Raw genomic sequence first — 23692 nt, 5'->3', positions numbered from 1 at the left:
TAACTGTAGTGATGCAAATTACACCTAATTTTATTTAAATTACTAATATTATAATTGTACTTTAATTTCATTTAATGAAAATGTAATTTTTAATTTATCATAATTTTTCTTGTGTATAAAATGGAAAATATTTCATTCACAAATGAAACGTATCTCTATTAAATATTAACTAAGTTATGATTTAATATTAATATGAAAAATATTTCATATGAAAAATATTTTATTATTAATTTTGTAAAAAAATTTATTTTTTATTTATAATTTATAAATTTATGATATTTATAACCTTATTTATTAAAATCATGATATTTAATTATTTACTTATTCATTTAATAAATTATAAACATAAATAAATATCATAAATAAAATTAAATATCATAAATAACATTATTCATTTAATAAATATCATAAATAAAATTATGATATTTATAATTTTATTTATTAAAATCATGATATTTACTTATTCATTTAATAAACTATAAACATAAAAGATTAGAATATTTATTTAAACTAAGATTTAATGATTTAAATTAATTTTTAAAAGTCTATACTAAAAAATATATTAAAACATTTAATTTCAAGATATTGTACTTTAATTTCATAACATTTTATATTTACTTTTTGTTAAAAAAATTTACTTAGATATATTTTGGCCCACGTGCTATTAATGGCTCACGGGCCACGTGCTAGCCCACTAATGAACCGTGCTTATTACGTGCTTTTTCGCGTGCCGTGCTTTGGCCCATCTCTAATCGTGCCGTGCTTTAAGGCCCGCGTGCCTAAAATTCTAGGTCAGGCACGGCCCACGTGCGTGCCGTGCCATGCCTCGTGCCTCACCGAAACGTACTCGTGCCGTGCTGTGCCGTACGGACACGTGTCGTGCCACGTGCCGCCCGGCCCATTGGCCATCTTTAGTGACAAGTGGAGAGACTTAAAAGGGTTAGTTTCAGAGGCATGGGTAAGTGTTAAAAATATTCCTACAATTTGGGCATTCATGTCCATCAGCGAACATCGGAACCATACTCTTTAACAAAAGTAATTGTGAACTTTGTCCTCACTCAGCCTCAAATTCTAGTAAAATTAAATTATTAGTAAACAAGAAAAGCTTTAAACTTTGCTGCAACTCATCACAGAAACCAATAAACACAAGTAGGGAAAGTGTCCAGTCTTGGAAGGCAAACACTCTAACAAAAGGTTGACATCCAATTAATGCTAGTGTTGAAAACTTGAGATGAATGGCCCAAACGAGATTGCTCGATGCTTCGAGTAAATCACACTATAAGATTAGAGATGTGATTGTATTTCCTCCATTCTTTACGTGTTTACATTTCACCAGGCAGGTGAAAAATATAGAGTTGTCTTTGTTTGGGTTTCAACATGTGATGCCCTGGCATAGACAAATGTAGCAGTTGGTTCTTACAAAGGGTCCGGCCCTGCAGACTGATGGGTCCTTTTCGAATTCCATCTATAATTTTACCTCATATCTCATCCGTGAAGGTAATTCTTCTGTGTTGTGTGGCTATAGAAAACAAGACATGAGGAATGAAAAATAAGCGTCATAACTTAGGCTAAAATGTCTCTTTTTAGGGACCTATTCAGTCGTTATAGGTTGATCAATTATTGCAACCAGCGATGAAATTGACCTGACTTGTCAACCCTCTAATAGTTTTTTGCTTGTACATTCTCTATGACCAAACATAAGTGAAGAATCTGAATTCTACCAACGCCAAAGTTTTGATGAACACGCATCAGCAAATTGACGGCATCACACAAAATCTTACCTTTTACCAAGGACCTTGAACCTTGCCAGAAACTATTGTTTGAACTTCAAGATGCGTAAGTTGAACACGTAAAGGACTAAAACTTGAATGGAGGCAATTTAGTGAATATATAAGTCCATTCTCATAGAATTTGTGTAATTCAGACTTCCAGTTGTCTACACTGGATTGTAAGTTTAACTCTTCCTAATAGAAGCTGATCTTTTAAACCAGATGAGATGCTATTGAGATGACTTGAAAGTCACAGATGATACAAAGTAAAAGAATATGCGAAATACAATTTAGTACCCAGTGCCAAATGGCTCATATGATATGCAGATCAGGATTCTTTTGTGGAGATGAGAGCTTGAGCAGATTAATTGCACCAGAAATTCTCAGCTGTACTTAGGAGAACCTGCAATCTTCATTTTAAGCTCCCTCTTATACAAAATGAAAGGAATGGAATCAACTGCAGTAGGAGTCAATCAAGGCTAACGAGCAATCTTTATCTCTTGTAGGAAGGCTCTTACAGAAATTGGGAGACAAAAAAATAAGTCACATAATTTCAAAGTGTTTCAGTCACTCGTCAATGTGCTGTATGATATCTTCTTCCAACAAGTGACTATGGAATGGCCTCCTCTGCAGCTTTGGCTGTTTGAGGAACACTCTCACTAGCGACATGACAAAGTTGCAAATCTGAAAATTTTAAATGTTGCTCACAGTGCATCAACTTCATTTGCTGCTGGACAAACTTGCATACTATCACCATCCCCTCCTGCTTTACATGGTCATAACTGATCAACCTTGCTATCAGCATGATAAAGCCGCATTTTCATATCTTCGTCAGCCATTCTTCCTCTTGGAAAAGCTTTTACATCATCACCTTCACCAACTGCTTGACATTGTTCAGATACATCAGTCTTCAGATCAGCACGGCATTGTTGCGCACTTAAAACGTCATTAACCATCTTTGCTGCAAGCTGTACATCGTTGCCTTCACAAGATACTTGACACAGTAGTGATGGTTCAACCTTACTATCACCAGGGGATTGCTGTACATCGACATCCTCAACATCTTCAAGATATAACTCTGAAGCATTGATTGAGCTTTCTAAATGTTGTGGCCGTGATTGTTTAACATCATCATGATATAGCTGTTTTGATAATTCTTGTTAGGATTACTGCATAACTGAGATTGGTCTTCCTTGATGGTTGCATAGCATTGCATGGAATCATCCTTCTTGCATTTCCCTGTAGGTTTTCTACTAATCCTATCCTTCTTCGTAACCCTTTTCCCAGATTCAGTCTGACAATCATAATCACGATGATTTCAACCGATCACCCTCAGAAGTTGCATCAGAAAACTGAGACATATCATCCTTCTGCTAGCGCTTTCCGCTATCCTTTCGCATTATGCTCCCCCTTCCCTCTAACCTCTTCTCATATTCAATCTGATAAGTCCTTGACAGATTTCCTACAACTCCATCTTAGTCCCCTAAACAATAATGGGCAATATCCCTGATCCTTGAAATTGACTCAATTTGTTGGGGATTCAACCTTTTACCGAGAATGAATCTGCTATACATGCAATATCCCTCAAGCCAGTACTTTGTTGAACAAACAAAGAAATACTCATATATTTAATTCACTTGAATAACACAAATGCATCAGCTAGCCGTTCAGAGCCTTACCGTTCTCTTTTTCTTGGTTCTAAACCTTACAGTACCCGGGTATGGTGTCGGCCTTCCAACAAGTTTACGAGTAATTCTCAAATACCATTGCATATATTCACTTTCATCCACACCATCATCACCTTCCACAAGATTGAGCCATCGGTTGGACCAATTCATTGATCTCTGCTTCCATTTTCCCAGACAAGTCTACCCCACTATCAACTCCACGAATCTTTCTCTCCCATGGCTGCACATCTTGTGGGATTACTTGAAGTATGCCATGTTGCCTCTGTTGAAGATAGCAGCCATGACCATGACAAGTCATCAGCTGAGCTTAGTGACACATTGGCATGCCACATAAGCTACACCTATTTATTTCCAACTAATGCAAATTCTATGAGGTGGCAAAACTGCTACACAGAGAAATACCAGCACATGGAATGAATGAATGGACGAAGATTCTGGAAGCACCATATCATTGGCTAATGATTGCTGGATTATTTTGTTTTATCTGAATTTGTTATTTTTAGCTAGTTGTCACTTTTGTTTCTTTATGTATAAATAGACGATGGTCCGTAAACATTTCTAATTCAAGTATTATTTTCAATACAAGTTCTGGTCTTTGTGCTCTGCTTGCTAAAGAAAGCAATTCCTGAGGAATTTAAGTTGGTATCAGAGCCATCTTCAAAGCTATGGCAAGCAGCAGCAGCACACAAGCAAATGTGAACCAAAACGATCAGATGGAAAACTTGAATCAAAATGAAAACCAAAACACCCCTTAAAACATTGAACAAAACTCGAGTCACGTCTCACCCTCACCCACTCAGCACATTACCAGCAGCACATATGTGTTCACAACTCCCATTAAACTAAATCAAAATAATTTTATGCTCTGGAGATCACAAGTGATTTCCAGCATTAGAGCAAATGAACTTGAGGGATTCATAGATGGCAGCCATGTCTGCCCTCCTAGAGTTTTCATAAACCTTGGACAAGATCAAACAATAATTACCACACCTAACCCAGATTACCAAGTCTGGAAAAAGCAGGACCACATCCTCCTAAGTTGGTTGTTATCTTCACTTAGTGAGGATGTGCTAGGCACTATGGTGGATTGTTCCACCTCCTTTGAGGTGTGGACAACTCTTTCCAATCAATTTGGTACAAGAACTAGAGCTAGAATCCTACATCTCAGAACACAAATCCAGACCATCAAAAAGGGCTCATTAACCATTTATGAGTATTACTCTAGAATGAAGTCCATATTAAATGCTCTTAGGGCTGCAGGGAGTAATATGAGTGATGATGACTTTATCATGTGTGTATTTGCTGGTTTGGGATCAGAATATGATTCAGTCATTGCTAGCATAAATTCAATGCAGGAAAGTCCCTCACATTCTGAAGTCTATGGCATGCTTCTCAGCCAAGAAAACAGAACTGAACACAACCGAAGCTCAGGAACTATAGAAGCAAACTACACACAAATGAGAAATGGGAGAAGGAATTGGAACAACCAGAATAGGGCTGGAAATCAATATCAACCTGGTATAGTTTTCAGAACCCCTGGCAATGGATTTGGTAATGGTCAAGGAAATCAGAACTCTCATGACAAAGGGAAGGGAAAAGCTGTAAGTGATGATGGTGCAAATCCAAAGAGGCCTTGTCAAATTTGCTGGAAAATGGGACACACGGCTGCTGATTGCTGGCACAGATTCAAAAAGAATTATGTACCACAACCAAGCCAAAGGAGAGAACCAAGAGGTGACAGTGGTGCCACAAACCATGTGACAAATGCCCTTAACAACATAAACATCAACTCTGAGTATCAAGGTAATGAAAAGTTAACTGTTGGAAATGGTGAAAAACTCCTGATTTCTCACATTGGTAACTCTATGCTTTCCACTTCAAATCCACACATACACATTACCTTGAATGACATATTATTTGTGCCAAGCATCACTAAAAATCTCATTAGCATTTCCAGATTATTGCATGATAATGACATTAATATCGAATTTCAAAAATCTGTGTGTTTTATCAAGGACAAAAGACAGGGGAAAATTCTGGTGAAAGGAGTGGCTAGAGAGGGGCTTTATGAGCTATTGTGCTTACCTACTCACCTGAGTGTGAACAAAACTCCTTATGCTGCTGTCTTATCTTCTTCTTTCATGCTTGAGTCAATAAATTGCATTAGCAATCCAGTGTCTATGTTGTCATTTAATTTGAGTAGTGTCAAGTTAGCAAATGTTTGTGTTGAGTCCTCTGAAACTGATAGACCAAGCAATGATGCTTTGCTTTGAAAGATATTGATCTCTGGCATCTTAGACTAGGGCACTCAAATGAGTCTGCTCTAAAAAGCACCTTGTTGTCTTGTAATCAGTTCAAATTAAATAAGAATTTTGTTCCCTCATTCTGTTGTGCATGTCAGTATGGAAAACAATCTAAACAAAACTTCAAAAGCACAGAAACTAAAACCAGCAAGGCTTTAGAATTGATTCATGCTGACTTATAGGGACCAGCACCAATTCCCTCAAGTCATGGACATAAATATTACATATCGTTTGTGGATGACATGACAAGATACACCTGGCTGTTTCCCTTGACAACAAAATCTCAAGCCCTCAATACATTCATTACCTTTAAAAGCTAAATTGAAAACCAATTGAATCTGAGAATTAAAGCATTACAGACAGACATGGGAGGAGAGTTTAAACTATTCAAAACATTTATTGACAAAGAGGGCATAGCATTGAGACAATCATGTCCATATCTACATGAACAAAATGGCAAAGTTGAGAGAAAACACAGACATGTGGTAGAAACTGGACTCACATTGCTAGCACAAGCTAAAATGCCATTAAAATTCTGGCAAGAAGCTTTCACTTATGCCACTTACATTATCAACAGATTAGCCTCACCTGTTATTGAAAATAAAACTCCTTTTGAATTGCTTTACCATTGCAAACCAAATTACTCACAAATCAGAGTATTTGGATGTGAATGTTATCCATTCTTGAGACCATATAACAAACACAAGCTTGATTTCCACACTGTCAAATGCACATTACTAGGAATAAGCACAACTCACAAGGGATATGTTTGCATGCATCACTCATGTAGAATATATATCTCTGCAAGTGTTAGATTCAATGAAAGCTCATTTCCTTTCTCTAATGATACCAAGTTCAGTAGACAAGAGTCCACAAGTCAAAGTGATTTTGTTACTCTCATAGAAAAATTTCAGATCGTGTCATTCTCCCTTGATACTCCTCAAAACACTCAGACAGCAGTCGATCAAGGCCCCTCTTTTGAAACTCCTGAAGCTTCAGAACAACTTCAGAACCTTGACCAAGGTAAAACACAACAGAACTTAAGCACTGATATGATGTTAAATAACCAATTGTCTTCTCCTCATGCAACTCACCAGCTTCAAGAAAATGACCAACCTTCATCCCCTATCACAGCTCCAAACACAAAAGAAGCTATACCTTCACACCCTATGGTAACAAGATCTAAGGCATGGATTTTTAAACCAAAGCTATACCAAGTTTCTACTCAACCACAAACTGCATTACCTTTAAACACCTCAAAAGCTTTAAAAGAACCAAACTGGAAGAAGGCAATGGAAGATGAATACAATGCCTTGCTGAAAAATGAAACATGGACCTTGGTACCAAGTGACTCAAGTTGCAAGTTGATTGGAAATAAATAGGAGTACAGAGTCAAAGAGAATCCAGATGGAACCATAAACAAATATAAGGCTAGATTAGTGGTGAAGGGATTTTTGCAGATTCCAGGTATTGATTTCACAGAAACTTTTAGCCCAGTTGTCAAGGCTGCAACAATCAGAATCATCCTCACCTTGGCAGTAAACAATGACTGGAGTTTGAGGCAGGTAGACATAAATAATGCCTTCTTGAATGCTGAGCTGATAGAGATAGTTTACATGCCGCAGCCTGAAGGCTTTGTGGACAAAAGTAAGCCTAATCACATATGCAGATTAAAGAAAGCATTGTATGGTCTGAGACAAGCTCCCAGGGCATGGTTTGACAAACTAAAGGGTGCTTTGAACTCTTGGGGATTTGAAAATTCCAAGTGTGATACCTCATTATTCTACAGAAGAACAAAATCTGAGATGGTTATACTGCTGATTTATGTTGACGACATCATCATTACAGGTGACAACAGTGGAAGTATTAAAAAGCTAATCAGTAATTTAAATAGAGCATTTGCTTTAAAAGACTTGGGGGAGCTGAACTTCTTTCTGGGGATTCAGGTGAACAGAAACCAAAATGCCATTCTGTTATCTCAGACCAAGTACATACAGGATCTACTTGCCAGAACATAAATAAGTGAATGTAAAGGAATTGAATCACCTTTCAGCACTACAGAAAAACTGAAGAAAAATGAAGGAGAAAAGTTTTATGATCCCACATTGTATCGAAGTGTTATAGGTAGCCTGCAGTATACAATACTCACAAGACCTGAACTTGCTTATTCAGTGAACAAACTCAGCCAATACATGTATGATCCTAGGCAACCTCACTGGATAGCATGCAAGAGAGTATTGAGGTATCTCAAAAGCACCATGAATATGTGTCTGAAGTTCAAAAGATCAGATTACTTTGATCTAATAGCTTACACAGATGCAGATTGAGCAAATGATTTGGATGACAGGAGATCTATTAGTGGTTATTGTGTATTCTTGGGTGGAAATCTCATTGCTTGGAGTTCAAGAAAGCAAGGCTTAGTTGCTAGATCTACGGCTGAATCAGAATATAGAGCAATGGTTCTTTGCACTACAGAACTTACATGGATTAGTTCTTTACTAAGTGAGCTGAAAATAGAAATACAAAGAACACAAACAATCCTAAATGATAGCACAAGTGCAGCTGCAATAGCTACCAATCCTGTATTTCACTCAAAAACTAAACACTTTGAGATAGATCTACACTTTATCAGGGATATGGTAGCTAAAGGTGAGTTGGAAATCAGTTTTGTTGCAGGCAGAGACCAAATAGCTGATGTTCTAACCAAGCCACTACCTTACTATAAATTCAGCTGCTTCAAAAGCAAACTCAAGGTGTTTGACAAAATCTTGTGTTTGAGAGAGGGTGTTGAAGATAGCAGCCATGACCACGACAAGTCATCAGCTGAGCTTAGTGACACATTGGCATGCCACACAAGCTACACCTATTTATTTCCAGCTAATGCAAATTCTATGAGATGGCAAAACTGCTACACAGAGAAATACCAGCACATGGAATGAATGAATGGATGAAGATTCTAGAAGCACCATATCATTGGCTAATGATTGCTGGATTATTTTGTTTTATCTAAATTTGTTATTTTTAGCTAGCTGTCACTTTTGTTTCTTTATGTATAAATAGACGATGGTCTGTAAACATTTCTAATTCAAGTATTATTTTCAATACAAGTTCTAGTCTTTTTGCTCTGCTTGCTAAAGAAAGCAATTCATGAGGAATTTAAGTGCCTCAAGCAACGATCTGGAAGGTGTCTTTTTGCCTTGTCAAAGCAAATCAACATTGTATCCGATCTCCCAAGGATCAACATACTTCGAATACTTTCTGGGATTACCATGCTATCAACATACTCATAAGGAAGTCAATCCACCTACACCACATGCAATAACATACAATGATGTAAGTTGAACTACAAGACAACATATTAGAGTATAAGAAAAAGTGTTACTCTCCAGACAATATACTAAATTTAAATTCCACATACACCACCAACTTACATCACACGTCTTCAGGGAGTTCAATGCATTACGATAAAAAAACTGTCACTTTACACTGTCAAAGCGTTTTGTTTTCCCTTCCACCTAAGTACAAGCAGAAAGAGGTCACGAGCTGAGTCATCTTTGAGCTTGGGTCAACCAACATTCAAGTGATAGTAACTCCAACATTACAACATTAGAAACCAACCAAAATCAGGTCTCTCATTAAAATAAAACAATGCAAGATAGCAGTAGGTGTATGAATTGACCCATTCATCACCCCTATCCCCTTTTCTTCAAATAAAGAAGCCAAGCACAAACCTCTAGGAGGAAGAAAAAGAAAACAAAGCCAAAATTGATAAAAACTTATGGTATTTTGAGATTTAAGAAAGGCCCTCCCAAGTGCTCTGTACAAATACAGGCGTGCCCCAAGAGTACTTCCCAACCTTTTAAAAATCTTCCAACATTGTTTCCAGTAGTGGAGAAAATAGTGCTGCCCATCAAGTATAGAAGGTGAGCACGTGTATGGCACTCTTCATCTCCCGTTGAAGCATCTTCAGGACACACACAAAAGAACTCTTTCAACCAGCTGAGTTTCACCATTCCACCACTCATGTACCCAGATTCTGATACTTTACTCAGAAACCTTTCACAGACCTTGCTGCATGAGGTATATGTTACACCTAGAACTGGTTCACCCTCAACCAGCAGTCCAAGCAGTAATGCAACATCTTTAAGAGTTATTGTCATCTCTCCAACCATCAAGTGAAAGGTATTGGTTTCTGTTCTTCACCTTTCAGCTAGTGCAGAGATAAGCGGATTGTCAAGACTGATTGAAGGTATCTGTCTCGAGTACCTGAACCCGGTATTGTCCGCCGACTCGATTTTGCATCTTTGTGAGTCGCCATTCACCCAACGTTGAAGTGTGTTCATGACATCCAATTGCAAAAGTGTCAGATCAACACCTGCCCCTCCTTAACATGCTTCCCTTGGTCATAAAGCACAGATTTATGAATTGGCCCCGGACTATCTACACAAGGGTCAATCACTACTAGAGAACCACCAATTGGTCCAAAATTGTTCGCACAAGCATCCATCATATACTACTTCTAGCACAAAAGTAAACATTATCTCCATTAACTCAAAACAAAATCGCTAATAATTACATAACTTCTAATCCAAGCTTCAAAATTCACTTCTGCATTAATATAAAGAACAACCTGAACTAACCAAAAACTTCAAAAAATGGAGGTGGCAAAGATTGTACTCTCCTGCTATTGCTAGCGGGAAGATCACCTATTCCTTAACATTAAGAAGAATTTGTGCTATCTTAACATTAACAACGGAATCAGCTAAACAATGATCCAGGTTTTAATTTTTTATACCAAATATTTATTTATTTATTCTACATATTTCAACGCATGAATGAAGCAATTTAGAACTTTACTTAACAGAACCAAAGTCACATCATTTCCTTTCAAATGGCAGAGGAGTGTAAACGATTTCAGAAGATTAAAGCCAAATTAAAATCTTTTTTCCCCCACAGGAACCAAAAACATCTCTGGCACGAGAATACAAAGAGACGCTCCCAAACAGAAGTGTGTTGGCGGGAATATGTATACGTATTAATTGCATGAGTACTCTCTCATACCACATTACTAACCTTGAATTAAACAAAATTCGATATATCAAAACGACGAACGACAACGTCGTATGAGGATTAGAAACGGTTAACTTATTGAGTACTTTATACGAGTTACGTGGGGACAGGTGTGGCGGCCACCCACAGGAAAAAGTTATTTCCAGCAATGACCTCCATCCCCCCGAACTATCATGGAGTGCAAAACAATCTCACGTTTGACACGTAAGGTTAGATTGGATTAATTATTAGAATTCAATTGAACTAAACATAATCATATATTTGGTACAGAACCAATTATACTATGTTAAATTATATTAAATAATATTTAAGTTGATATTTAAATATACAATCAATTAATAAGAAAATTAAATATATTGTAAATAAGTTATTGGATAGTTATAATATAATAAACAAATAAAAATAAATAAAAAAATTAAATATTTAATTAATTTTTACCAAATATTTAAAAATATTATAGAAAATCAATTAATTAATGGTATTACTAATTTTCATGATTATTTTAAATATTATATTAGTGATTATCAAATTTAATATAATCAAATAATGCAATAAACTATTAAATGATTAATTTTATTGACAAATTATTAAATATACAGGTAATGAAACTTTAATCTCAAGAGTTGGTAAAAGTAAAATTACCAATTTAATTAGATCATAGATAATAAAGCAAAATAAATTTTAAGTAAATCATAATAAAAAAAATTAAGTAATTAATTAACATTGGGTGTAAATTAAAAATAATATAAAAAATCTCATATATGAACAATTTTTTTCTTTGATCTTATCTCAACTAAACTCATGTATAAACTAAGATTATTAATCCCATGATTTTAAGATTAAATTCAAATTTAAACTCCCTTAACCACATCCAACTGAGCTTGCCAAACATAAAATAAATATTTAGTTTCAAAATTAATCAAATCCCATAATATGGCCTAGAGGAGCTAGAATTAGATATTTTATATGATTAATTTTGACTCTCTCATTTCCTAGATGTTGTAAAAAAGGAAAAAAAAAACAACTATGCTAATCTTACTAAATAAAACCGGATTCGGCTAATTCACCATTTATCTAAGAATATCTATCAATGATTCGCTTACAATCTTGTGAAAATATCTAAAAATCCGGCCGGCTACTCAGCTACATTTCTTTATTCTTTTGCATTTCTGGGGACGGCAATTAAGCTCTCATCAATCTTCAATATTTGAATATAACGATTTATGTACAAATTCATCAGCGAATCATTCAAACTATCAACCACAACGAGCAGAGAACCCTCCACATGAACCAACAAAGAATAACAAAATTAAAGAAATTTAAAAAGGAAAAAAATAAGTTGATGATGTTATTAGCTCTAGAGAGAGAGAGAGAGATTGAAGCATTTTCCTAATATTCATACAATTTTGACAATTCTAATCTGACCTCCCACTGCTTCCCATTCTGGATCTAGCGAGGAAAACTGGCATTTAATTTACACGAGTTGCAGGGGCAAAATTCAAAATAAAATATGAGGCCAGTGCCTGAAATTTCTCACGAATTGAATGTTAGTGAGAAGTACCAAAAAAAAAAGTCTCTTTTGACATGGAAATCCAAAGGAGGAAAAATCTAAACAAAGCTGCATTTGTCAATATTTTATATGCTTTTCTCCAGCTGCTATAAACAAATTTCACTTCCAAGGGTAGGGTCCATCCTCCGTTTTGAAATGGGAATTACCGTTCCATTGAGGTTAGATATACTATTGGAACATTCGTAGGAAATTGTTTGCATATGCCATTGGCTTGACATCAGGGTGAGGCTGCAATTTCATCAAAGATGAGAAAATCCTCAGATTCAAAAACAATCGTCTATGCTGGTTCCAAAAATGGTAAAAAAATGAAAGTGCACAAAAGACAAGAGAATAAGGATTGAATGCAAAAAACAAGACAGAAGCTACTGACCACAGCTGCAAACGTAACAACATTTGGCTTCAAGGTAGGAGCTTCAAAACGAATAAAAGCACCCTTATTACCCATCTGCAATGTTCAAAAGCTGATGTTAGAAGAATAATGCCAGTACCCTCAACCGAAACAAGCTACACTTTATAACAAAATTTAGATATTGAAAAAGAACATATCATACATAACCAAATTGGATCCTGATTCCTGAATAAATATATAACTTCCTAAATCGCATCAAAATGACTATAATATTGTTCATTCAAAACCCTACGTATAGAAAGAAATGTCCTGACGTTCATAATTTAGTTACCTGATCACAGTAATTTGGTGCAGAAAATACCGTAATGAGTTTGCCATCATGCTCAATCTCATAGCCTTCATCCTTAACTTCGTGTGATCGCACAACTAAATCTGTCAATTGAGATATGTATGTTAAGCCATGGACATGGAAACAAACAGAAGCATTGACAACACTAGAAACTTCCTAGATTACTATTATCTATATGGTTAGGAAACTACCTAGACTGTTATCCTGCAGGAATCTTTTTGTCACGTCAGCACCAAATGAAAGACCCACTCCTCTCTTGCTAGGCCCTCTTCCTGGCAGAGGTTGTGGATCACTCCACAGCAATTCACACATCAATCCTAGAGAAGATCAGACACAAAAAAAATAACATGAGGTCTGATCGGACAATACTAACCACATGCATGTATGATACAGATTTCACATAACAAGGATCGCCAAATTTAGGCTGTACTGAGTTGGGCATAAGTTTAATACAAGCACAAGGAAGCAATACTACAGATAATCATTATCATAATAATGATAATAATAATAAAATAAATAAACAGCACACCTTCCTCCGGAGGCTCGCAAAATCGATCAATAGTCTTAATGTCGGAGAGTTTCACCCCATCAACGCTAAAAAGACCTCCATGAACTACGAAAACCTTCTGATTTAGTACATGTGCCAAAGGTAAACAACAGAACACTTCTGCAAAGAGTTCCACAAATGTTTCACTCAACTTGGAGCGAACCTCCCCCTCAAAACCATAAATTTTGTTCATGCTCTTGCTCTCGTGATTTCCTCTGGAAAGATATATAGCTGAAATTTTTCCAAAAAAGGGTAAAAATCCATTATGAAATGAAATTAGCGGATGAAGACAAATTAAAAAAACAGCAACAAAATCAATTGAGAGAAAATATCATACACCAAAATCAAATTGAACAGGACAAGAGTAGAGAATAAAAAGCAACGTGAAACTGAAAATATAAAAAGAAAACACTATATAGCTTCTTTTTACACATTTACAGTGAGACCTACATATCCAGAAGCAAATGGCAAAGATTAGAACAGACAGCTATAACTTCACGAAAACAACTTAAGGAAGTTAAATATGGGTAGCCAATAGCTTTAAACTATTACAAAAATATGAAGAGGTTGTAATTTTTAGGTGAGGAAATCATGAATTAAAATCTAATATACACAGAATTGCCACGTGTAAGAGCAAAAGTCTTACAGAGAAAGCAACTACAGAAAATTGTGAGTAAAAGAAGCAGAGAGGCTTCACCTGATGGACACATGCACTTAAAAGCAAATAATGTGAGAATGACCTCCACTGAAAATGAACCCCTATCCACAAAGTCACCATTGAAAAGGTATGGATTCTCTTCTGATGGAAGCCCATTAAGCTCAAAAATATTCAACAAATCATAAAACTGCAAGCATCACAAACATATACATTGAAAAGAGTCAATTTTTTAAAGCAGGGACAAGATACTAACAACAAATGCACTACTTCTACCCAGTTTTAAGATATTATTGACAACACGACTATAAAGGTAATCCTCGGAATGACGAAACAAGATTCCCAAAATACTTTCTAGTAAGGTTCAATGGAGGCAATCCACTAAACATTAAGAGGAACAGAGATAGATAATAACAATGTCTCAGACCTGATACAAACGCGAGCAGATGTAAACAGGCAGAGAAGACTGTATTACTTAGACATGTATAACAAATTATCCCTTTATGTTCAATTTTACATAATAACTAATTTTGGGCAGAATTCCTTCTGACAATTAGACCAATCACGTATATCAATGAGTTCACTATATGTTCTGTGACCAATATAAGCAACAGTTAGATGCAGAATGCTATTCTTCACAAATGATCTTATTGGCCCTTGAAAAGGTTTCATATCTATTCAGCATTTTCAAAGTCAATATAAAAGCGAGCAATCATTATAGTATTCAATAATGACTAAAAAAAGGCGGGCAAATTACCTGACCATGTACATCACCACAGACTGTAAAATGCTTGCCATCAGGGATGTCTATATCAACAAGAGAAGGCAGAGCTCGTAACATTTCCCTTGTTTGCAAGACAATCTGGAAAGCATATCTACAGCAATGAAAGCACCATTCAAAGTGAGGACTAGGTCAAAATCATGTCATGAAATAATTTCATAACAAACTGTGTTTGCTAAACATACCTTTTGTGTAAGCACTTCTGATTCTTGAAATCATCCATCATTTTCTTCACAAAATCCAAAGTAATAACATCTCCCTCTATCCTTGCCCCAGAATATTGTGGCTCCACCTCTAGAATGAAACAAAACACAAATTCATCAATAAATATAGGATCAAAACATCTAATGTAAGTCATCCCAGTTTCATGAATGAAATACAATTAGGATTAAAAGAAAGGAGGAGACAAGGAAGATAAAATAATCCCTGCATGAATGGGTCTCAAGCATGAAAGCATGACAACAAGGTCATTCTTTATGTAAAAAAATTATCAGCTGAAAGAAAAGAATCTCCAGACATCAATTCATTTAATTCAGTGGAAGAATGATCAATCGAAGGCATGTCAGTGATCCATCTAACAAAAGAAAAATTTGCAGATTGAAAACTCTGCAGTTTAAAGTGTCAATTTTTTTTTCTTAATAAATTTACTACTTTTTAGAAGTAAGAATTTCCAACTTCTGAAATTATAAAAATGGGCAGAGACCACATTTCAGTAATTTATTTACTCTGGCTCAAACCTAGTTCAAGTTTTCGACTCTTTGTAAAGACATCACTACCACTGCAGCTACCCCACCAATAAGCCCCTAGAATCATCAGCACCGCCACCACCATTCCAGCCACTGTTGTGGCTACTGCTGGCCACACCATCACCACCACTGCTACCACAACTGTTGCTGTCGCTGCCAATATGGCCGCTTGGGTGGACACAAATGATGAACTGGGGCTCATCCCTATTATGTACAATATTTTAAAAATAATGTAATTAATACTAATTAATCTTCAAGAAGACACTGGAAATGAAAATGAAGATGTTTAAATATTTCCTTATGATTGACCTTTTTCCAGCTTACACGTAAAACACCCACGAGATGCTTACACTTGTTATGGGTATTCCGTTCAAACAATTAATTCTCTATGTTCAGTCTTAATTCTTTGCCCATATGAGGCTTATTTTCCATTCGTTACATGGACTATGACCCGAATTGTTCTAGTCTTTCGTGAACCTCTACATTTATGGATATTTCTTCTACATTTAAGGATATTTCTCATTTTTTTACCATATTCTCTGATCTTCCAGCAGACCTACGGGATAACTTTTCGGCCATGACAATAAAAGAGAACGATGACTTCAAGTTTTACCAAATTGGAAACTAAGTGAATTTATTATTTTCCTCCCTGTGATGATATGTATGGCATGTCAAAATGATCCTAAGTGCTTGATAGAAAGGTTGACTGCATTGAAAACATACTTTAGTCCAGATATACTACACTTGGGATGCATCAGCATTTATTGACATCAATGAGAAGCTACGTAAATGTCAGAAAAAATTCACAATCATAACATATTTTTATGAATCCATTACAAAAGAAAAGATAACTCAGTTAAGAAATTAAAACTTGAAGGTAGAAAGGTCAGTAATTGAGTTCACAACAACAGAAAGGTTGAACATTTTAGAAGTGATGGGAAAAAAGATCATGAAAGAAGATTTACGATAATTCAACATTGTGCCAATAATAACACCAATAAGGAAAGAGTATATCACAGGAAGCACACCTTCCTAACAAAAACATAAGGTGTCCAAAAAGTCCAATTATCATATTTGCTTTGCTTAAACCTCTTATCAGAAGCAATGCATGTTACTGCCTTAAGAAGAGATTCAATTTTACATTCTCTTTTCTTTTCTTATTAAAACAACCATAACAAATAATTATCAAGAATATATATAACAACCAATCTAATGAACTATACAGCAACAGTGAGATGCCAGTTCTTGGAAAATAGACATATTGACATTTCAGGATTCAGAAATAGAGAAAAGGGATCAGAAAATCGAATGAAGGTTACAGAATAAAAGGAAACTGGAAAAAGAAAAGATTACCTATGGACTGATAGTCAATGGAATCTGCTACTGAATGCCTTTCTGACTCAGGGACAGCAATTGCTTCTTCGAATTTTAGTTTCTTTACTGCTTTTTCACATTCCTTAACTTTCTGGGCAGCATCGGGATCATTTGGGGAAAGTTTCTTGACCTAATTTTAGATATAATTTGGGGGGGGGGGGGGGAGGAGAGGCGGAGTCTATCAGCACCTCACAAACAGTATTCATTCCCAAAACAACCCAAAAATAAATAATGGGTAGAAAGAATGGTCGATAATTCACAAACCAGTGAAAGACCCTTGATGAAAATTACCTGTTGGAAGTCCTTTAGTGCTTCTTTAAATTTCCCCATGGCAAGATAAGCTGCACCTCGCCTATAGTAACCCTGTGTTCAAAGAACTATCAGAAACAGTGTACATAAATTACATGCACAGGAGTTACAAAGATTTAATATGTGCAGCATGCCTTTGGATATCTTGGATCAATTTCAATAGCTTTTGAAGCATCCTGTATGGCGCTACCATACTCCTCCAGCTTCGTGTGGGCAAATGCACGGTTGGCATAATACACAGCATTCTGACTGTTTAATTCAATTGCTTGGGAATATAAATCAATAGCTTGGGAATATTTCTTGGCTGAAAAGTAGACAAACAAGATTAGCACAACTGAACATGCACACGGCAGGAACAAAAAGGCAGCAAAAGATTTAATCAAAAGACAGTACTCATATTATATCAAACAGTCAGATTTATTATAGAGAAAAAGGAAAGATAAGAGAAATACACTACTAAAAAATGCAGCTAAATAATGTTGATAAAAAATGAGTTAACATGATAAGCCATTGAATTTCACAAACTCCTAAACTAAAATGGCAATGGGTTGCTTAATTAAACAACAAAGGATAAGCTCGTACCTCTGAATGCTTCATTAGCAAGGGCTTTGAGTTCTTCAGCTCTTGAAACACTAGAATTTTCAGTTTCCATATTGGGCATAACTTTTATCGTCTTTGAGAAGTCAGGTTCAATGTTAGCAACCAATAGATATCCTAATTAAGATCTCATCCCCTTATCCAGTTCTCCCTCTGTTCCAAAAGAAAAATAAATTAGCTGATAGCCTTGCCTTTTTTCATAGAATATGAAGCACGCCAATGCCAATTTACAATGCCCGAAAATGAGCGTAAAAACAACAGCGACGATTCCTGCGTGGGAAACCTACTTGAAACCCGCTACTCACAGTCAGCTGAACATCATTTGGTAGTACCAACCCAGACTATTATTCCTTATTCGGACTAATTAATAGCTACCAAGGTTATATTAGAGACAAAACAAAACAATCAACAGTAGTTGCAACACTTTACATTCGGCAGTAGAAACCAAAAATTAATAATTCAATGTTAAATAAAGTAAAAGTCTTTTCCGTTTCCCCCCCCCCCCCAAAAAAAAAGGAATCGGATTCATAACAGACCACCCACAACGCAACTCCCTCCCCCCAAAAAATTAATAACAATAATTATAAATGAACTATAAAAAATAAAATGCAGAAACGGTAAGATTAACAAGAAAGAAAAAATTAAAACGTTACATGCAAAGTCAGATGTTGAAGCACCATCAAGTTTTCTTTTTTAATAGCCAATACAAAAGAAATTTGCATAAACTTGGCTACAAAGACTTCGAAATGTTCGCTTAGTTTATGCTTATTAGTTGAGTGGGAGAACAGAAGAAAGTACCGGAGAGTGTTCGATCTTTTGACTCTGAGAGCGAGACAGGAGAAACCCTAAAGTTACAGGCTCTTGTTGCTTTTATATTTTTATTTTTATTTTTATTTTTTTGCTATATTATTATTATTATCAATTTGGTTTTATTTTTATGTCAAGTAGTTTTGGGGTACTTTGGACTTTGGCCTGGAGTCGTTAAATGAAAATTGGAAGTCTGCGTAGGAAAAATCTAGAGACGGGGACGAGAGCCGCTCATCTGTCACCAACTTTTTCTTCCTAGTACAATATTTTAACCATATTTCGTGTCTTGATAATATTTTTTATTACCATCAAATTTACAACAACCAATAACATGGGATTTAATAATCTACAACGGAAATATGAGAAATTCGGTAACTTTTAAAATAATATTAGTGCTATCTTTAATAGAACATAAAACTATAAACATATTTAAGTGCATAATATGTGCTAATTAATTCAGAAAATCTCTGAAGTAATTACAAACTATTTAATTTTAGTATCACTTGCATGAAATTTGGTTGATGATTAAACATTTTTAGCGTCTGATATGTAATTAAAAGAACGTTTTCAAGCTCATATATACAATCCTCAAATTAAAATAAAAACAAAATTGCGATATATTGATTCATATTCAATAATCAATCAGAAAAACTTATCACCCTATCCATAACTTTTGACCAACGGACAAAAAGCACTTTGATCAAGCATATTCATAGATTATGCATGAGTTTTGCAATATCTGTGATCTATATACGTCTTAAAACTTGATGAATGAATTGAGCGCGATAAAATGGTACACAATTTCATATGCTACGCAATCATTAAATATATTTTTTTTTTATTGCATAAGATTATTGCTAAAACTACAACTCATATTACATGAGACTATAACTGATATTTACAAATCAGACTATTACTGGGACCGACTTACATCAATGCTAATGGAGATCTGTCCAGATTTTAATCATCATTAATATTCGAGGGATGTCTATTCCTTACTCTTGGGTAAGGGAGAAGATTACATTTACTCAATTATAATTGAAGAAGGAAATACCCTCACATTGCACTTGTGGGGGTTCGAACTGCTGCCCTCCTAGAGCCCTGACCACTCCGCCAAAGGCCGAGTGGCTCTACACAATCATTAATTAAACAAGACAACGTCAGCTTCATTTAGCTTGTTTGTTCTCCCTCGTGCGACAGCTTTGGACTCCTATTGATTGTTACTTCCAATACCAAGATAATTGCTTCGAAAAACAAGATTCAAGTTGTCTCTTACATATAAGCGCAGCCCATGCCCCAAAGAGCATAGCACCAAAGGCATATTATACCGTAACTGTTGGCTCTTGCAATCGAAACAGATCTAGTATTAGTAGTAGCTCAGGCTGCAGCCTGCTGTCTTTATTGAGAAGCCGTTTCCTTTTGGCTTATGGAATTGCAAATCTTGTTACCTCCTGGAAAACCACTACAAGCCCAAATTCACAATCATTAGTAAGGAGAATTTTTATTCAAGCAAGCATGAGTGATCTCATCATCATCTCAGAAAAACAAGATATGTACCTTAGAGAAGGACACATTATCCATAAGCACGTAGTTTGGACTAAAATCTGTAGGAGTTAGATAGTCGTCCAAGTGCCAATCTGGGATATTATTCACGGTAGTTGTGTCTCCAGTCACAGATGGCATCTTACTTGTTGCTGGTGCTGAGACAGTCTCTACTCTGCCAATTTGTCCATGCAACATTCCGTTGGCTTCACAAGCAGTAGGAATGCTAGCATTCCTCTTGGAAATTGGCTGGGATGATTCTGTTTCAGAAGCATTTTCAATTGAATCTGACTTGTTCGTGGTTGTGGATACACAAGGTTCTGTCGCTCCAAGTACTACTTTGACACCAGTCAGCAGAAACCGCTGATGACCGGAGACATAGGTGTTTGCGGTGTGGATGGCAACATCACATTTTCGACAAAATAAAGCTCGATCCTCTAGACAGAAGAAATAACCAGTAGTTTCCTACAGTATATAAAATAAGAAAGCATTACAACCTCAGCTTTAATACACATGTAAGAATACAATCACTAGGATATGTAAATACTAAGAGAAAGAGAGAAGGGAAAAAAAAATCCATATTTTTATAGCAGAACAAAATGCTTTCCCAGGAACAACACACAACGTATATTAACCAGTGACGATGCAATTGCATAGGCATAGGATCCAGTGGATCGAATTACTGGACAACTCAACATATTACATAAATGTGCAAGGAAGCATTTGCTGCACGCTTAGTTTCAATAATCCAGTCTTTAACGTGGAAAGCCAAAGGGATAATGAGGATCCATTTGTTGGAAGGTGGCTTAGTAGCAAGCAAAAGATAAGCAAAAGAGCACAAAGCATGCCCTTATCCTAAGTTAAATAAGCTAATATAAATGCGTACTACTCTTTCAAATAAGATGCATATAATCCCAAGAATAGGAAATCTATAAAAACCAATTATGATGATACAGAAGCAATGGAAGAATCAAGTCAAAGGCTCAAAGCACAAGCCTTTATTAGAAAATCAAGGACAAATCTAAAAAGAGTGAAAACAAGAAGACATTCAATGTCACAGTGATAGAAAGTTCAAGGTTCTAAACTTGTGGCATCATCTCGAGTTTTGTTCTGCATCTTTCTGGGTTAACAAGTGCAAAATCCACCAACAACTTGGTGAAGGAACATGAATTGAAACGTGCATGTCTCTCCATGACTGTCCTTTGATACATAGCTTCAAGAGCTGAGTCCAGAGTGGAGCATCAAGAACTTTATAAACTATTAAGACCGTAACAAAGACCACCAACTAGCATACTATTAATCAGAAATTGGAATTAAAGTAACATACAGTAAATGACTCCAACGAACAAGAAAATTCCGAGTTCCAACCACCACCGGTCATCTTAACTGATCACTTAAGGCAAATTCTTTAATATCTTTTAACTCAACGAAAGTTCAACCACAATTAATCTAACCAAGTATTGATTATTAGCTATAATTCACCAGCCACTTAGTACATCGAATCTAAAATATAATTCAAAAAATTCATAATAATTAAAATTAACAACAACATCCTATAGCCAACTTTCAAGCAGAAGTAGCAATAAAACCGCGAGGACAGACACCTGGCAAATATCACACTTGGGCATCTGAGAAGATGAATGAGAAAGGGGAAGTCGCTGGTGCTTCTTAGCCAGCATGTTAGCTGAATGCACTTTCCGGTCACAGTCCCAGCAAAGCGCCGCCTCGTCGGCACAGCACAGCACCTTGGCCTCGGCTGCCTCGCACCCATTACACTGAATCCTCATCTTCTTCTTCAACGACAAAGTAGTTTGACTTCACGGAGGGAAGGGTTTAAGGAGTTATCACAAATGGAAAGATAACGCAGTTACGTGTCATGTCATGTTGAAGGGTTTAAGAGATTCCTTCATAGAGTGCAGGGTCAAAGTCTTGGAAACGTATTAACCGACAACTCGGCAGATATTATAAGGACACGTGGTGCTTGTGTAAATCGCCGCTGCCACGCATGCTTGTGGAGGAAGCGGGCGAATTTGTGATGATGAAAATTATTGGTGAGTAATCTTATAGTCGATAAGACGATTGACACTAATAACTTGTGATGATGAAATTGATGATCACTTTATTTCTAGAAGCATAATAGTCCATTAATCTTTTCACATTTTTATGATAAACAAAATTTCTCTAATATTCAAAAAAATAATTTCATGTATTTGTCTCCCTTTCCTAACATTCTTATTCTTCGCAGCGAAGTTATGAGTGGACTAACCCAAGTCTCGGTACGTCTAGCCACGACCTATCTATTATTATTATTAGTTTTTTCATGTATCTCATATTAATAATTTCGTTTATGTAAAACAAGTCATTTTGAAAAATAAAACTCATTATATCTCATACTAAGTGCATTTTTAATTTTTTTATTAATAATTCTCTCGTACAATAAAAGAACACGTAACTAAAAAAAAAATCCAGTCCATCTCAAAAAATATTGCCTGCTTCGCTAATGCTTATTCTCCCTCCCATTTTCTATTTTAACTCTCATTCTTTAATCTGCTTATAATTTTCCAGTAAAATTAATGGGTGCAAAATTGCAAATGGAGAACCGTACAAGGAAACAATTCGTCGTCTCCTATTTATTTATTTTCTCTTATTATAGTGTTGAGTAAAAGATGAATAATAACACTTGATCAATCACCAAGATTGGTCAAAACAAACGCAAGAACAGAAAAGAACCAAGAACTGAAAGACCAAAACAATGAAGAAGATTTTAACGTGGTTCAGTACCAAGGTACTTACATCCACGGCTGAAGAACCCAAACGGGTGTGAAACTTTATTGCTTAAGACTGATTACAATGTGACCACAAATGTCAGAGAACAAATCTCACTAAACCAAGAATCCTCACTCTCAGTATTAGTCACTCAACTTAGTCGGAAAAAGATCACCAATGATCAGCCCTGGCTCTGCTATTTATACAGCTCTTGGTCATAACTAATTAACCACCTGCTGGCCCACATAAGCTGACTCACTGCCACCTCACCAGTAACAGAATGTAACTAACTCTTGGCTTCACAAATCTCCACCTTAGTTCATTCTGAAACAGCTCCACCTTCCTCTTCAGCAACCACTAGCATGGTCTTACAAGCTACCAACACCAATCAAGTTCAGAGAGTTTCTAAACTTGATTGCAGGTACTGCTTTGGTTAGAATATCTGCAGGATTAGTTTGAGTAGGAACTTT

General features: G+C 35.9%; 2 protein-coding genes and 1 pseudogene across 5 annotated transcripts; all 3 read right to left on the bottom strand.

The window, feature by feature from the left end:
• Positions 1-9241: 9241 nt before the first annotated feature.
• Positions 9242-10119, bottom strand: LOC102619956 (protein MAIN-LIKE 2-like; annotated as a pseudogene).
• A 2029-nt stretch (positions 10120-12148) lies between these two features.
• LOC102627622 (serine/threonine-protein phosphatase 5) lies at positions 12149-19079 on the bottom strand. Of its 3 annotated transcripts, none has more exons than XM_006492180.4 (14): positions 18906-19079; positions 18093-18260; positions 17645-17814; positions 17493-17564; positions 17181-17331; positions 15819-16031; positions 15267-15375; positions 15058-15175; positions 14343-14490; positions 13628-13876; positions 13290-13415; positions 13081-13181; positions 12771-12845; positions 12149-12628 (listed from the first exon to the last, which is right to left on the bottom strand). In XM_006492180.4, exons 2-14 carry the CDS (start codon positions 18169-18171, stop codon positions 12569-12571), a joined length of 1671 nt encoding a protein of 556 aa, XP_006492243.1. In that variant the 5' UTR covers positions 18172-18260; positions 18906-19079; the 3' UTR covers positions 12149-12568. The 3 variants fall into 3 exon arrangements, with proteins under 3 accessions (XP_006492243.1, XP_006492244.1, XP_006492245.1); XM_006492181.4 differs by having other exon boundaries at positions 18761-18910; XM_006492182.4 differs by lacking the exon at positions 15819-16031 and having other exon boundaries at positions 18906-19078.
• Positions 19080-19732: 653 nt separating this feature from the next.
• LOC102627126 (B-box zinc finger protein 22-like) lies at positions 19733-22452 on the bottom strand. 2 transcript variants are annotated; one of them, XM_006492178.4, is made up of 3 exons: positions 22061-22452; positions 20472-20921; positions 19733-20365 (listed from the first exon to the last, which is right to left on the bottom strand). In XM_006492178.4, exons 1-3 carry the CDS (start codon positions 22241-22243, stop codon positions 20339-20341), a joined length of 660 nt encoding a protein of 219 aa, XP_006492241.1. In that variant the 5' UTR covers positions 22244-22452; the 3' UTR covers positions 19733-20338. The 2 variants fall into 2 exon arrangements, with proteins under 2 accessions (XP_006492241.1, XP_006492242.1); XM_006492179.4 differs by having other exon boundaries at positions 19733-20376; positions 22061-22446.
• Positions 22453-23692: the final 1240 nt, after the last annotated feature.

Source organism: Citrus sinensis, chromosome 2, assembly GCF_022201045.2.
Source record: "Citrus sinensis cultivar Valencia sweet orange chromosome 2, DVS_A1.0, whole genome shotgun sequence".
In the NCBI taxonomy this organism is placed as follows: domain Eukaryota; kingdom Viridiplantae; phylum Streptophyta; class Magnoliopsida; order Sapindales; family Rutaceae; genus Citrus; species Citrus sinensis.
The sequence above is the reverse complement of the archived record's forward strand: the minus strand, read 5'-3'. Positions and strand labels throughout refer to the sequence as shown.

Bases quoted from the DNA above. Each gene is read 5' to 3' on its own strand.
- LOC102627622 (XM_006492180.4), bottom strand. From the start codon at position 18,171: ATGCCCAATATGGAAACTGAAAATTCTAGTGTTTCAAGAGCTGAAGAA. The intron at 16,032-17,180 runs GTAATCTTTTCT...TGTACATAATAG, and splicing joins CATTGACTATCAGTCCATAG to GGATGAGCCCCAGTTCATCA. The intron at 15,376-15,818 runs GTTTGAGCCAGA...GTTTCATTCTAG, and splicing joins GAGTCGAAAACTTGAACTAG to AGGTGGAGCCACAATATTCT.
- LOC102627126 (XM_006492178.4), bottom strand. From the start codon at position 22,243: ATGAGGATTCAGTGTAATGGGTGCGAGGCAGCCGAGGCCAAGGTGCTG. The intron at 20,922-22,060 runs GTGTCTGTCCTC...TATATACTGTAG, and splicing joins CCAAGTGTGATATTTGCCAG to GAAACTACTGGTTATTTCTT. The intron at 20,366-20,471 runs GTACATATCTTG...GTGGTTTTCCAG, and splicing joins ATAATGTGTCCTTCTCTAAG to GAGGTAACAAGATTTGCAAT.